At 48.5% G+C, this 15,939-nt stretch overlaps 1 protein-coding gene across 1 annotated transcript; it reads right to left on the bottom strand.

The window, feature by feature from the left end:
* Positions 1–2,126: 2,126 nt before the first annotated feature.
* On the bottom strand, positions 2,127–9,746 carry ZFP92 (ZFP92 zinc finger protein). The gene is given in 5 exon segments (XM_020885420.2): positions 2,127–7,753; positions 7,755–8,026; positions 8,368–8,466; positions 9,341–9,467; positions 9,674–9,746. Coding segments are annotated over 5 exon segments (1,533 nt in total). The 5' UTR covers positions 9,707–9,746; the 3' UTR covers positions 2,127–6,751.
* Between the last annotated feature and the right edge of the window lie 6,193 nt (positions 9,747–15,939).

The following is a 15,939-nucleotide window of genomic DNA, read 5'->3' as shown; positions in this document are numbered from 1 at the left end:
TCCAATGACAGGTGTCTAGCAGATGGACCTGAAAAAAAACTAGATATCTAAATAGAAAAAAATGAATCTGAATTGACCTCACACCATACACAAAGTTAATGAAATGGATCATAGACGTAAATGTAAGAGCTAAGACTATGCAACTTCTATAAGAAAAGTGTGTCAAGGCTGTATATTGTCACCCTGCTTATTTAACTTATATGCAGAGTGCATCATGTGAAATGCTGGGCTGGATGAAGCACAAGCTGGAATCAAGATTGCCAGGAGAAATATCAATAACCTCAGATATGCATATGTCACCACCCTAATGGCAGAATGCAAAAAGGAACTAAAGAAAGAGCCTCTTGAGGAAAGTGAAAGAAGAGAGTGAAAAAGCTGACTTAAAACTCAACATTAAAAAAACTAAGATCATGACATCTGGCCCCATCACTTCATGGTAAATAGATGGGGAAAAAAACGGAAATAGTGACAGACTTTATTTTCTTGGGCTCCAAGATCACTTCAGAGGGTGACTGCAACCATGAAATTAAAAAAACACTTACTCCTTGGAAGAAAAGCTATGACAAACCTAGACAGTGTATTAAAAAGCAGAGACATTACTTTGCTGACAAAGGTCCATATAATCAAAGCTATGGTTTTTCCAGTAGTCATGTATGGATGTGAGAGTTGGACCATAAAGAAGGCTGAGTACCAAAGAATTGATGCTTTTAAACTGTGGTGTTGGAGAAGACTCTTGAGAGTCCCTTGGACAGCAAGGAGATCAAACCAGTCAATCCTAAAGGAAATCAACCCTGAATATTCATTGGAAGGACTGAGTGCTGAAGCTCCAATACTTTGGCCACCTGATGCAAAGAGCTGACTCACTGGAAAAGACCCTGATGCTGGGAAAGACTGAGGGCAGGAGGAGAAGGGGACGACAGAGGACGAAATGGTTGGATGGCATCACTGACTCGATGGACCTAAGTTTGAGCAAACTCTGGGAGATGGTGAAGGACAGGGAGGTGCAGTTAGTTCAGTTCAGTTCAGTCGCTCAGTCGTGTCTCTTTGTGACCCCATGAATCGCAGCAGGCCAGGCCTCCCTGTCCATCACAAACTCCCAGGGTTTACTCAAACTCATGCCCATCGAGTTGGTGATGCCATCCAGCCATCTCATCCTCTGTTGTCACCTTCTCCTCCTGCCCCCAATCCTTCCAGCATCAGGGTCTTTTCCAATGAGTCAACTCGCATGAGGTGGCCAAAGTATTGGAGTTTCAGCTTCAGCATCAGTCCCTCCAATGAACATCCAGGACTTATCTCCTTCAGGATGGACTGGTTGGATCTCCATGCAGTCCAAGGGACTCTCAAGAGTCTTCTCCAACACCACAGTTCAGTGGGAGGTGCAGTGTGCTGCAAAAACTGAGGAACAAATCTTAGTGGCTCAAGTTTTGAAAAGATTTCTTAACTGTGACATGAAGAGTGCAAGTTATAAAATTTAAAAACTCATAAATTTGACTTCATCAAGATAAAATCACTCCTTCTCATCAAGAAACAGCTACGAAAATGAAAAGGGAAGCCACAGTCTGGGAAAAATATCTTCAAAACACGTATCTGACAAAGGACTTGTATCTAGAACTCTTACATTAAATAACAAGACAACCCAAGTTAAAAAAAAGGGGAATTCTCTTGTGGTCCAGCAGTTAGGACTCAGAGCTTTCACTGTGGAAGGCATGGGTTCAATCCCTGGTCAAGGATCTGAGATTCTGTAAGCCCCACAGTGCAGTAAAAAAAAAAAAGTAAAAAGATTTGAACGCACACATCACCCAATTAAGATATATGAGTGGCTGGTGAGGTTGTAAAAAGGTGCTCAACATCATTAATCATCAGGAAAATACAAATCAGAACTACAACGTGATTCCACTTCAACCCACCAGGATGTCTGGAATCACAAAGATGGACAAAAACAAGTGTTAGGATGATGTGCAAAGTTGGACCCCTCATACACTGCTGGTGGGAAGGTAGCCTGGTGCAACTGCTTTGGAAAACACTTTGGCAGTTCCTCAGTTAAACATAGACTTACTATGTGACCCAGCAATTACACTCCTAGCTATATACGCGGGAGAAAGGAAAACAACTGTCCACACAAAAAATTGCACACAAAACTTCACAGCAGGTTTATTTGTCAAGGCCAAAGTTTGGAAAACCCAAAAATGTACCAAAATCATTTTGATCCATTCAGACAATAAGACTAGTACTTAGTGATTAAAAAATGAAGAACTTACAAACACATAACAACCTGGATGAACTTCAAAGTCATTATGCTGAGAGGTCAGGCAAGAAGAGTGCATGCTGCATCATTTCAATTACACAGAATTCTAGAAAAGGCAAACCAATGTGGAGTGACAGGAAGAACAATCCCTGTGGGAAGGGAGAGGGCAAGAAGAGGTATGAAGGAGTGAGCACTGGGGCAGACAAGGTAACTTTTTGGGGTGATGGACACACATTCACCATCTTCACTGCTGTGATGGTTTTACAGGTGGATACACATCAAAACTCATCCAATTGTACACTCTGAATATGTTCAGGTTTTGAAAGATGAACCAGCAACCTTCAAATCCTAGAGGACCCTTGTGTTGTGATGTCATGGACACACTGGGGCTAGCACAAGAGGAAACCATCTAAGTACAGGTAAAAGTGGGAATTGACCTGAGAGAATAAATGGCAGCAAGCCACCACCTGGGGTGCTTTGCAATTTGGGGCACTCCCGTTTGCCTTTGCCCCACCCCCCCCAGTACTCTGTCCTTTTGACCCCTTCCTGCATGGAAAATTCTTCAGAACTGTCTAGATGACTCCAGTGTACACTTAGTGGTCTTCAATGTGTAAATTCACAAACTCTAGCAGTTATTATCTACAACTTTTTTCTTCCTTGATCTTAGCATAATTCTGTTACAAAAAATTGCTCTTCTTCAGGAGCCAGCTAGAAACCAAACCTCTTTGTCTGACACTCCTAGTTGTTCATGCTCTGGTTCTAATGACCCTTTACCCCATGTCTGCCCTACAGAAAGCCCTCCATCTGCCCAGAAACCCCATGATCTCTACTTCTCGTCTTCAGAGTTCACCTGGTACTAAGTTCTACCCTGACCTCCACATAGCACTTTGCTACCTAACCAGGCAAAGACTCAGCATCCTGAGCTGAAAGCTGCCATGTCCCCTTACTGTGGCAGGGATGGCAAAAGCGGGGTCTTGGCCCCTCTGGAATTGTTCACAGGGAGTTGCCTCCAGCCTGGGCATCCTGCTTCCCCTAGGTTGCCACAGTATGGGCCAGAACCAGCCCCAGAGTGAGGGGGAAGCCATCCAGTAGAATTAGAAACTAAGGACATTCAACAATGGTAACAGAATCCTGCAAGAGCCCCCTTCTCAGGCACCAGGAAGCTTTGCAAAGGGGAACAAGCCTTGCAGGCAATGTAAGCAAAAGGTCTAAGACACAAGGTCACTGATGGGGTGACTCTGCTCTCCTGCTCTAGGAGTCCCACTAGCCTTGGGTGGCTGCCCTTGGTCTCTGTGCAGCTCCTCTTGGAGGGGTCCTGGCTTCCCTTCATGCCCAGACACACTGTCTCGGCTCCCCCTCCCCCAATCTAGATCAGCACCCTTTCCTGAGACCTTTCACCAAACTGCTGTTACTTCAAATCAACACCCAGACCTTCTTTATTTGTTTACACCCAAAGTCAAAGAATTCAGTTGGGACAGTTTAACAGTTATGAGAAGATACTGCTGCAGCACTTAAACAGCTCTTGAAAAGTGTCCCAAGTTTGAAAGATCAAATCATGTGCTACATGATCCAGCGTCTGACAGGGTCGTCTCTGGAGCCGAAGCCCAGTCCAGAAGTGTGGAGTGTGAATTTTGTTGGGGGGCAGGTGGTGAAAAGCAGGCAAGACATCCCCAACAGTCTCAGCTTTTACACTCCAGTCGTCATTAGAAAGCAAGTGCGGGCCACAATCACAGTTCCCCACCTAGCCAGGGGGAGCCCGATTTCAAGGCACAGTAGAAGGCAAATCGCAAGCATCCTCTCCGGACACTCTCTGGATGATTCCATGTGATACCAGTTTAGTTCCTGATGCACACCTGATTGATTACCACCACATGTGCTAATGAAGGGTGAAAATCTAATGAAGGAGTGAGACGAGGTAGAGAAATGCCAAACCAAAGATGCATCACTTATACATGTCACATATCTGGGTAAGCACTTAAGAAATCCTGGAGCCTTTCAGGGCACTGAGACCAGAGCACATTTGCCTGGCATCTCTGCTTGCATCTCTCCAGGCAAGTCCACTTTTTGTTGAAAAATCAGGCATCACCGCCTGTACCCCCAGTATCTAGTCATCTCTGGGTGGGTCCCAAGGTATAAAAAGGTGCTCACATTCAAAATCTAGTCAGCTTATCCAATGGAACCAATAGGATGATGCTGTACTGGGGAGATACACCTTTTCTTTATTAAAAGTTGGTTACTGACCCATAGGAGTAAAGTCATTCACTTTCTAGAGCGATGGAAATGGATAGCATTGTGCATGGATTTATGCTCCTTCTGGGCCTGTCATGCAGCAATTGTTGCCCCAATCCTGGGTTGCCTCAGCTGAACAAAAAAGGTACCAGAGCCCGAGCAAATGGCCTCAGGCCGCTGTCCCCTGCCCTTTGTGGGGGTGGGCTTCCTGAAGCCTTGCTGCCTTAAGACAGACTGTCTGGAACCTCAGACAAACAACACGCTTCCCAGTGACCTCACCACAGAGTTCAAAGACAACACTCCTTTAAAACGTCTTTTTCTAGTGGAAAACCCAAAGCTGCAAATACTTTCCACTGCCAAAAGGTAAGGTTTGAGCCAACTGTGGTCTAAAACCTGAGGTCAATGTGCTAAGGGGACAAGATTCATTTCACAAATATTTACTAAATGCTGGGCTCAAAGACAACGTGACACACAGAGCAAAAGGAGGCTGAAATAAAAGCAAGTTACAACAACTAAAGAACTTTTCCTAAGTCACAAATGTGCACAAGTGATGGTCATATAACTGTATGAAACGACTTGATCTCTATCTCCTTCTCACTCTCACTTCCAGAGTCGTCCAAGCAGTGGGCGCTCCAAGCAGCATGTGCAGGAGCCCTGCACTTCCAAGCCCAGTTTCTGGCAGGGGAAGTGTGTGCTTCTCAGAGCCCCAGTGGGGGAAATCTCCAGCACACCCACCACCTGCCTGACCTCTGGCAGTCTGTGTGACTGAGCCGAAGACCCTGGTGGGTGCTGAAGGGGCTGGCAGGTGGTGAGCCAACCAGGATGCAGGGCTGAGAAGGGCAAGGGGGCAGAACTCCTCGTCCAAGCTCTGGGGACAGTGTGGGCAGAACAATCCAGACCTGCCAGCAGCTTCCCCCCAGGAAGCATGAACTCTTCCCTGCAGAGTCTCTGTGGGTAAGGTGGGCAGGGGGTGGCCTGTAGTAAAGTGCCATTTGAAGGCTTCACCCTGTCTCTGCAGGGATAGGGGAGGGAGTGAGAAGACGGGCCAGGCTTGCCAGCAAGCTAACTGGCCGTCAGGCCTGAGGTAGGCCCCTTTCTCCTTCCTGAGGTCTTCTGAGAGGGTTGGAAGGATTCTTACTTAAGGGGCGATTCCCTGACACTCCCCTATAGCAAAAGTTTCTACTATGACTTACATTACACCTGAATGCAGGAACATTGAAAGCAACTGAACCTCTAATATTGTAACAAACATCATGTGAAAGCGAGAGCCATTACTAGGCTTGCTCTGAGCAAATTCCTAACCCAGCCTGCTTTCCTCCTGATCAGCACCAGGCATGAGGGGCTGCTGTTTCAGGGGGAGAAGCAACTCAGGCTAGGTGCTTTAGGCACTGAGAGTGGGGAGGAGGAGCAGACAGGCCAGCCTGGCCCTTGCAGGCTGAATCTGAAGGCAGTGGGTGGGGTGAGCCGGGGTGCAGGTAGAAGACGAAAGGCAGCAGGGCAGCTGGTGGCAGCTGGGAGGGACCTGAGCCCAAGGGCTCTTCTCTCTGGGAGGGGAAGCCGAGAGTCCCCAGGCCTCATCCTCTTCGAAGGGCCCAGGGAAGCCATCCCCCCAAATCCCCTGAGCTCCGAAAAGATGGGTCCTGGGTGCTGCTTCTCCTGGAAGCAGCTGGCGGTGCCCGTGGGAGGCTGTGACTTTCAGGCACAAAGTCAAATGGCCTGGAAAAAGTATGGGCTACTGCTCAGCACAAAAGCAGGGTGTCCTGTGCTTTACCCCCCAAGGAGATGCCACTCTCTCCATGGGCTGATGAGTGGGCACACAAAGTGGACACGAGCAATTCACTGTTGCAGTCCCTGAGTCCTTTCTCAGACCATTTCTGATGAATTTTAGGTGATGTCACAGTCCAGCCACAGCCTTGATGTGGAGCCCACAATTTTGAATGCTGTCAAGTCCCTCCCACTACTAAGCTTTTAAAGGATTAAAGTGCTCTTCGTGTCTTCTTACCTGAAAACACTACCAAGACTTGGGATGAAGTGAAGGCCCCCATGAGATGATATGGGTTACTACTTAACTCAAGGCACTCGCTCCCTCCCACCCACAGCACGCAGGCCCCAGGCACAAGGGGCAAGAGCACTTTCATCTGCTCCAGTGAGGAATACAAATGTGCAAAGGGGCCAGTCTGAGGTGCAGTCTCTGGGCTGCAATTGCATCATCAATGAGGGAAGGGAGGGGGACTAGGAAGGCTCATCTTAGAGCCAGCCCTCCTGCAGAGCACCCAGTCAGATGGCGGTGCTGGGGGCAGTGGCACAGCTGGAGTCTTGAAGGTGATTCTCATTCTCTGGGTGGGACTCCGCAGTGGCTCTTTGGAGGCCCAGGCAGGCCGGTTCCATCTCTGAGCTGTTCCCCTCCAAGAGGTTCTGGTGAATTCTCGGCTGCTGGTCAGGCTGTGGTTTCTCCTTGGAGGCCTGGTTGCAGTCATCACAGTGGCCGCAGGCACAGGGCCGTGGGCGGATGTGGGTGCGCCAGTGCTTCAGGAAGGCAGAGCAGTGGCGGAACGCCTTCCCGCACTCTTGACACCTGTAGGGTCTCTCCTCAGTGTGCACTATCTGGTGCTTGAAGAGGTTGGCTCGCCGGCTGAAGGTCTTCCCACACTCACTGCACTCATAGGGCTTCTCACCGGTGTGCACCCCATGGTGCTGGCTGAGGCCTGAGCGCCCCTGGAAGGCCTTTCCACACTCCTTGCACATGAATGGCTTCTCTCCCTTGTGGACACGCTGGTGGTGAATGAGCTGGGACATGCCCTTGAAGGCTTTTGTGCACTGGCTGAATATGAAGGGCTTCTCACTGCTGTGCGTGCCTTGGTGCTCAGTGAGGTTGCAGCTCCTGCTGAAGGCCTTGCCGCACACATCACAGGAGTAGGGCCGCTCGCCACTGTGGATGCGCTGGTGCTCTATGAGTGTGAAGTTGCGCCCAAAGCGTTTCCCACACTCATCACACCTATAGGGCTTCTCGCCAGTGTGGCTAATCTGGTGCTTGATGAGGTTGGAGCCACGTGTGAAAGCCTTTCCACACTCGCCACATACATAGGGCTTCTCACCACTGTGGATGCACTGGTGCTCCAGGAGTGAGAAGTTGCGTCGAAAGAGTTTCCCACACTCACCACACTTAAAGCACTTCTCGTCATTATGGATGACTCGGTGTTTGACGAGGTTGGATTTCCGGGCAAAGGATTTCCCACACTGCTGACACACGAACTGCCTCTTCCATGTCTTTGAAACTCGGCTCCCTTACAACCAAATCCTGCCTACCTCCGCAGCTTCTTCCCTGCATCTCTCTTCCCTCACCTGGGGAGCTGCCTTGGTCTTTCTCCCCAGGAGGGTCACCCCTGCTGGAACCTGTCTGTGGACAACAGGCACTTTTCTGCCTGTGCTCAAGTGTTTCCTCTGACTGCCCGGCTACCTGGCCCATGTTGCCAACCTGAAGATTGGCCCCTAGGAGTTCTTTTGGACAATTATTCTCCTTTGAAATTGTCAGCTTGCTATTCATCCTGTCACCTGGAAAGACATAGAGAGCACCAACCAGCGTCACTACCTTCCTGGGTCTCAATTTAGGTTTGTTCCTTACCCTCACCCTCACTCCAAGTCTGAGAAGAGCTGAATCAGGAGTTGAGGGCGTGGGAGAGAAAGGAAGATGACCATCAGCAGACAGGAAGGCAAGAGGGGAGGAGACAGCAGTGAGCTAGAAATAGAAGAGCTGTTGTGAGACAGAGGATTCCATGGCAGATTTAAAACTTCCACGAAAGAGAATGTCCAACCCAAAGTGACCATGCCACCCTCCATCAACTGCTGCTCTTTGCCAATGGCTCAGGCAAGCCAGTAGAGCTCCCCTCACTCACCTGCCTGCATCCCTGTGGTGATCCTGTTGACATCTGCTACCCATGGTTCCTCTCCTTGCTCTAGCTGGATGACCAGCTGAGGCTTGGAGAACGACAATCCTGTCCATGGAGAGGAAGCAGGTTAATCACTCCTGGACTCAGTCTGGCATTAGTATCTTCAGGACCAGAGAATGAAGAACTTTCTAGAAAGTATCACTGGGAAGGTCCTGAGAAAAGGCACAGTCCCTCTAGGGGCAAAGAGCTCTGAGTGTATGAACAGGCTTGGCATGTATGAAGAGTCTTAAGTAGGTGGTGATTCGGGTCAAGAGGATAACCATGTTATCATTTGGCCTGCAAGATGGACAGCTTGTGGGAAATGGGGAGTTAGTGTAGAGACACTGAAGGGCAGACAGAGGGCTGGAGCAAAGCTGCAGGGAGTATCAAGAACTGAACAGAGCTAAAAGGCTGCCTGTTTCACCATGTAAGAGAGGAGATGTCTCTGTTCCTTACAACAAACCTCACTGCTGGTGAGGGGCAGAAACAACCAAGGGGGGCGCAGTGGAGGATCCTGTGCCAGCTCTTTCCAGATTTTTCCAGACTGGAAAACCAAGTCCTGGGTCTCTATGCCCTGGGCTCTATATGGCTTGATGCAAGGAACAGATGCTTCTAAACTTTATAACATGAAATGTACACAAAAGGCAACTTTGGTAAAAATAAGTATAAATTAATGCATATAAATATTCAAGGATAATTTGCACTTATCTTTTGGGTAGATGAGGTTTAGTTAACCTCTGATTTTATATAAAAATACCTATAGGCCTAAAACCATTTAGATAAAACTGCCTTTGAGGTAAAAGCTGGGCATCACTGGATTACTGACCTGATGGGGAAATGCATTTATTCTTGGAATCACAGTAAACTACAAGGAAAGGAACTCAGAAATAAACTGAGTTCTGAGACAGGTTGGGGGCCTGACTGTGTGCAGGATCCTTACCCACTGACTCCAAATTGTCGTAATTCTCTAGCATCACTTGCTTGTACAGCTTCTTTTGTCTATGATCCAGAAGATTCCATTCTGCCTTGGTGAAGTACACGGCAAGATCCTCAAACGATACTGGCACCTAAAACAAGCCATCACTGTGGTTTCAGGGGAGTTCACCCCCATGGGCCCCAGGATAAGCTGGCAGCAATAAAAAACATGGGTCGTGGTGGTTCCCAGAGAGCTCGTCAAGAGCTGTGACAACGGGACAGGAAAATGCAACGGACGGAGGCTGATGGGGGGAATGCCGGGCTGAGGGGCTGCCCACAGTCAAGGATCTCCACTCACCTTGGGTCTGGCTGTCGGGAGCATGGCCGCCATCTTGGGGACACAGGGATGCTAGGGGGGTGGAGAGAGACCGGTGTGAGCTGAGCCTATGCACTGTGTGACCTTGTCCAGATAAGGCCCCAATCAAAGCTGCTAACAAAATTCAACCCATAACACTTTCCAAAGCTGAGCTTCTGTCCCCTCTCCTCAGGAGACAAGGATTCCATCTCTCCTCATGCTGGGCCCGCCTAGCCAGGCTGCAAGACTGTTAAGGGAGTGTCTTTCTTCATTCCTTTTCTCACCTCCTTCCTCTCTCAGCCCTCCTACTATATGACTAGCCCCTCAATTCTGACTTTCAAGCTACCCCTGGAAGCCCCATTGCCACTCCTTTGCCCCTGAGGTCAGAGTTCTTTATATATACATATATATGTATATTTATACAATTTCATTTATTTATTTTTGGCTGCACTGGGTCTTTGCTGCTGCATGGGCTTTTCTCTAGTTGCAACCCCATGGACTGTAGCCTACCAGGCTCCTCTGTCCATAGAATTCTTCAGGCAAGAATACTAGAGTGGGTTGCCATTCCCTTCTCCAGGGGATCTTCCTGACCCAGGGATCAAACCCAGGTCTCCCGCATTGCAGGCAGATTCTTTACTGTCCGAGCAAATAGTAGAATGATGGGGGAAAAATATCTTGACAAGTGACAAAAAAGTCAACTTGAAATGTCCTTACACCAATTAGAGAAGTACATTTTTATTTTAAAGAAACACTAACTAGCAGTGACTAGAGCAAAATTAATACTAAATCACTAGCAAATAGCTATGTAACTAACCTCCAAGTTGGGACAAAAAGCTTATAACAAACCAGTAATTCCTCTGAAAACTAGCAAAGCCAGATGAACACAAAATCATCTCTTAGAAGGCACCTAAGAGTTGCCCAAGCAGTTGGAACAAGAGGGACTAAAAATCAGGAGATAACTATGGAGAGTTAATTTAATGCTCTTTTCTTGGACAACTCAAGGCACAGGGAACAGGCTGAGAATTACACTTTGTCCTGAGCAGAAGTTTAAAGCAGTCTGAGAAGGCTATAGTAACAAAATCAGAGACATGAGAGTTCTTAAGCATATGGTTGTCTTTTCCGCTCATGGTGTGTATGAACTTCTGAAGCTACAAAGGCCAAAAAACTAAACAAAGTCTGAAAAGCAGAGCTCAGGGAACTGATACAAAACTTAAGAGTTAAGGAAACTTTAAGGGAAGAAGTCTGGTGAACAAACTAGGTTTTCAGATGAAAGCCAAGAAATAATCAAAGGCAGCTGATACCTTACTAAAACAAAACCCAACCTGCACTCCATTCAGTACCTCCCTGAATTAAGGGGTCCAACTCCCACTTTATCAACCTAGCGAAGAAAGGGTGAAACTTTTCCAGGGGAAGATATAATCTTCAGGAGTATCTATAATTTTAAAGATTCTAAAATATGAATTAAATTAACATTTAATTGTAAATACTGCAGGATTATTTACATTTCTAGCATTTAACTAAAAATAACTATGTTACCAAGAAACAGGACCATAAGAACAAACCTCAAAAAGAAGAAAAACAACACAAAACAGAACAAAATAAGCAATCTACATATTTAACAAACTAAGACATTAGAATATAATTAATATGTTAAAGAAAACAGTGGCAAAGATGGAAGAAATACATGAAAAGATGGCATATTTCCCTAGACAATTAATATCTGTATCAGAAAAGAATCAAAAGGATACTCTAACTGAAACGTCTAAAGTGAGCTCAATAAATGGTTTTAACAGGAGATAGGGCTTCCCTCATAGCACAGTTGGTAAAGAATCTGCCTGCAATGCAGGAGACCAGGGTTCGATCCCTGGGTTGGGAAGATCCCCTGGAGAAGGGAATGGCAACCTACTCCAGTATTCTTGCCTGGAGAATCCCATGGACAGAGGAGCCTGGCGGGCTACAGTCCATGGGGTCACAAAGAGTCAGACACGACTTAGCAACTAAACCAGCACCAACAGGAGATTAACACAAAAGTCAGAATTTTGAACTAGATGACATGTCGATTAAAAAAATACCATAATAAAAGCCCAGAGATTAAAAAACAGAAAAAGTGGAAAATACAGAAAAGACCAATAAGAAACATACAAAACACTATAACTGAAAATCTAAGAAGAGAACAGACCTGAACAAACGTTTACAAGACTTTCTAAATTTAAGAGGAAGGTATTAAACAACAGATTTAAGAAGCTTTAAGAATATCAAGCAAGAGAAATTAAAAAAAGAAAAATTATACAAAGGCACACCACAGGAGGGTCTCCTAGTCTCCTACCCTTCACCCCAGGAGGGCAACCCATCACGCACTGATTTTTTTTTTTTTAAATTAGCAGCAATGTGGGGGAAGGAGGAACAGTCACCCAAGCCAAAAACGGGAACTGAGCTCAGATGGTAGAAGCGGAGGCATGGAGCGGGAGGGGGCGGGGAGGGCCTTCGGACAGCTGCTCCCTCAGCCTTTAGGAGCATCCCGCTGGTGAATTTCACTCTTTCATCTGCCTCTCCTACCCCCCACCCCACCCCCAGGGATCTGCTCGCCTCTATTGCTGCATGGATTCAGACCTCCCATCCCGGTATTCCTGGGATGGTCTGGCCCTAGCACACAAAATTCCGCAACCCCCCCCCCCCCCCCAGATTCCCAGGACGAGACCTGCCCTCAGGATTCCTGAGGCTGATTCTGGCACCCCGCATCTTCCAAATCCCAGCACGCTCCTGGGACTTAACCTCTCTGCACACAGATGCTACCCGCCCCCCCAACGCCCAATCCTTAACCCCTGGGCTGCATCCCAGCACCTTAACCTCCAAGACTTGACCCAGCCCTTGAACTCACGTTCAGCCTTCGGGATGCTACAATTTTTGCCACACTCTGAACACTTCCTGGACACCCCTAAACCTGACATCAGACATCCAGCTCAGGTTCCCCTGACGCTAGAATTTTCAAGATAGGCTCAACCTGCCTGCAATTCCAGGGAACCAGATCTTTCCGGGGCACCCCCTTCTTATGGCTAACCCTGTCCCCTCTAAGAGCCCCTTTCTTTAAATGGTGTCCCAAAGGCACCTTCATAGACGCCAGTGTTTCCCAGAGGGTCATATTTGCACCCCTGGCGACGTGCTAAGGTTTTAAGCAGTACAAGGACAAACACTTTTAAAAGTTTTGTCTTTCCTGGTATTTCGCATATAAGCCTGTAAGTCCAGATACTGCTGCTTGGCCAGGACACCGTTTATTTAGGTTAGAGGTGTTTACATTTAAAATGTAGAGGCTGTTCCTGAGTGGAGGAACGCTGGAAAATCAGAAGCTTGGGAAACAATGACATATCCACCAGGGCTGGGATTCCAGCTAGCCCCTCCCCCGCGTTCCTCAAACCCCGATGCTCGCGGGTGGAAAATCATTTCTCACATCCCATCCTGGCTCAAGGATGCGCTACCTCCCCCAAGCCCAGAAACCACACCGGTCCCAGAGTCCTTAGGGGACTCCCCTTTTTGGAGTTGGGGGGCCCACGGAATTAGCAACCTCCCTCCCTCTGCTCCCACCGGCCTCAGGAACACCCCCCACCCGAGGGTTGGGGGGATGTCACTGAGCACGATTCTTGATGCAACGATTCCTATGCAAGGGGCATTTTGAGTCCCCCCATTCTTCCCTGGACCCTGAACCCTGGCGAACCAGGGGCGAGGGGCGGGGCGGGTTCTGGTGGGAGCGGGGTGGGGCGGGGTAAAGGGCTAGGGGCTTCAGACACCAGGGTGTGGGCTTGGAGACTGATTACATTGCCAAAGGGTTTAACTTCTTAAAACCCCAGATACCCCTGACCCTCACGGAAGCCGAAAGGTGCGGGGAAAGGGGGTGAGGATTTTTCTAAAGGGTACGGACTTCTTCCCAACGTCTACCCCCACCCCCTCGGCTCGCCAATCTGCCACACGTACCCAGCTTTTTAGTTCAGCTTTTGAAAATAACCACAATCATTACAAACCTCTACAAACGTTATTCTCGTCTCCCCGTCCCCCAAGTCAACAGTGTGGGAGTCGGGGAGGGAGAGAGAGAGCTAAAGGGACAACTTCCAAGTCCCGCGCCCCTTTTCCCCCCCAGCCGCCAGGGTGCCTGCAACTACACGCATGCGCTGCATGACGCGCTCCCCACACGCATGTCGCGCCCCTCCTGCGCTCCGGGAACGCACGGACACGGGGCAGGGGGCGGGGTGATTGGGGAGGAATGAACGGCGGGGGTCTTTCTGAACACAGCGGCTCCTCCCCAACACACACACAGCAATAAGTTTTTCACTCAAAAGTGGGCGGGGCGGGCCTGGCCTGTCGTTGGGGTGGGGGGGGGAGCGGCAAGGGGGCGCTCTCAGGGATGGGGGAGGGTGTCCTGAGTCAGTCTGGGGAGGGGAGGTCTGCAAATCGTCCAACTCTGGTGCTAATGGCGGGTCTTCTCAACCCACCCCCCCAGGGCAGGGAGGGAGGGGTCAGCGTGGCCCCTCCCCCAAGCCTCCCCCACGCCCACCCTGGGTGCATGAACCGCCCGATGCAGAAGCTGCCGCATGTCACCCCCCCCAAAGAAAAAGTGTCATGCCCCCCCTCCCATCCACCCTGTCACTCCCCACCAAAATAAAAGTTTCCTTTTCATTAAAAAAAAAAAAAAAGGCACAACATAGTTCCACTGATGAAAACCAAAGAAAAAGGGAAAACTTTACAATCAGCATGGGGGAGAAAGGGCAGGGAGGAGATACAGTACCTTCAAAGGAGCAGTAACAAGAGTTAAAACTAGAGATAACTTCAATGAAAAAAATGGCAGAAATTGGAAAAATAGGAAAAAAGTCTTAGGCACCACAATAACCATTTGCGTGAGTTATTTTACAACAGGTGGTCTTGGTAAGGAACACAGAACCAACAAGCCACCACCAACCACAAGAATTCGGGAAAGGCCAAAAGGAGATGTCACATGTCCCAGGATGCTCTTTGCAGGAATCCGTTTTGGCTAAGCAATGCATGTGCCACCAGGAAGGGCCCTGAGTCAAAATGACTGGCCAAAGACAACCTGGAAGCTAATCCCACCCATAAAACCTGAGACTGCAGGCAACGTGGCTGAGCAGTTCTCCTGGGTTCCCTTACTCTACTACTCTCTGCCTGGGTGCCCCTTCTCAGTGAAGTCTTTTGTAAAGTCTCAGGACGTGTGTCTCCTTGGACAATTCATTTCCGAGTGTTAGACAAGAGCCCAGTTTCGGGCTCTGGAAGGGGTCCCCCTTCCTGCAACAAAACCATGAGGTGAAATGCTGAGGGCTGCTGGCCACATGATGTCAAAATGTCTTCCCTATTTACTGCTGGTCACAAGAGACGAAGTGAACCTAATGGTGGGACAGAGCTGGGATGTCCCCCAGAGGTGGGATGTCCACTCCCTCGGTGGAAGTGCTCAGTAGAGCTCCTGCCAAAGCTTGACCTGATTCTATGCCGCCTTGGGACTCAGCTTCTGGTTTACAGAGGACCTTGGGACAGAGGGACTGGTTAAAGGCACCACAATGGAGCAGCCAGCGCTGATCCAGAAGGTGGGCTGTTTCCTGGTTTCCTCTGCAAATCAGTGTCACAGGGGAAAGAGGAGGCTGGGGAGGGAGATTGCTCTGGATGAAAAGAGAGTTAAGTGGCCAACAGCCAAGTGCAGTGGGAGTCCCTGATGACATGCTAGCATGAACAAAAGAGGAATCAAAGGGGGAGTGGAGGTGAGGGTGGGGCGCCTGCTGCCCACATGGTGAGTGAATTGTGGCCCCCGGGTCAGGGAAGAAAATGTCTTTCTCAAGAGATGCACAGTGAACCATTTGGGGAGAACAAGGCTTGTGAAATGACTCTCAAGCATTTTAATGGAAACAAAAGAAAGAGAAGGAAAGAGGGGGAGGGAGGAAGAGAGAGGGAGGGAGGGAAACAGGCACATAAGGCAAGCTGGAGGCCACTGCTAACCCTGGGAGGTGGGTACTGGGCTTGGTTGGACTATTCTACTTGTCCATTTGCTTGACAGTGTTCAAAGTTAAAAGGGAAAACAGTCTGGTAGTTCCTTAGTAAGTAAACATAGTTATCATCAGGCCCAGTAGTTCCATTCCTGAGTATATGCTCAAAAGAATTGAAAACATGTTTTCACAAAAACTTGTCCACCAAAAAAAAAAAAAAAGAAAAGAAAGAAACTTGTCCACTAAAAGAAAAAAAAACACCAAAAACTTGTCCTCCCATGTGAATTAAGTACA

Source organism: Odocoileus virginianus, unplaced genomic scaffold, assembly GCF_023699985.2.
Source record: "Odocoileus virginianus isolate 20LAN1187 ecotype Illinois unplaced genomic scaffold, Ovbor_1.2 Unplaced_Scaffold_18, whole genome shotgun sequence".
Classification (NCBI taxonomy): domain Eukaryota; kingdom Metazoa; phylum Chordata; class Mammalia; order Artiodactyla; family Cervidae; genus Odocoileus; species Odocoileus virginianus.
This window is presented reverse-complemented; position numbering and strand designations above follow the sequence as displayed.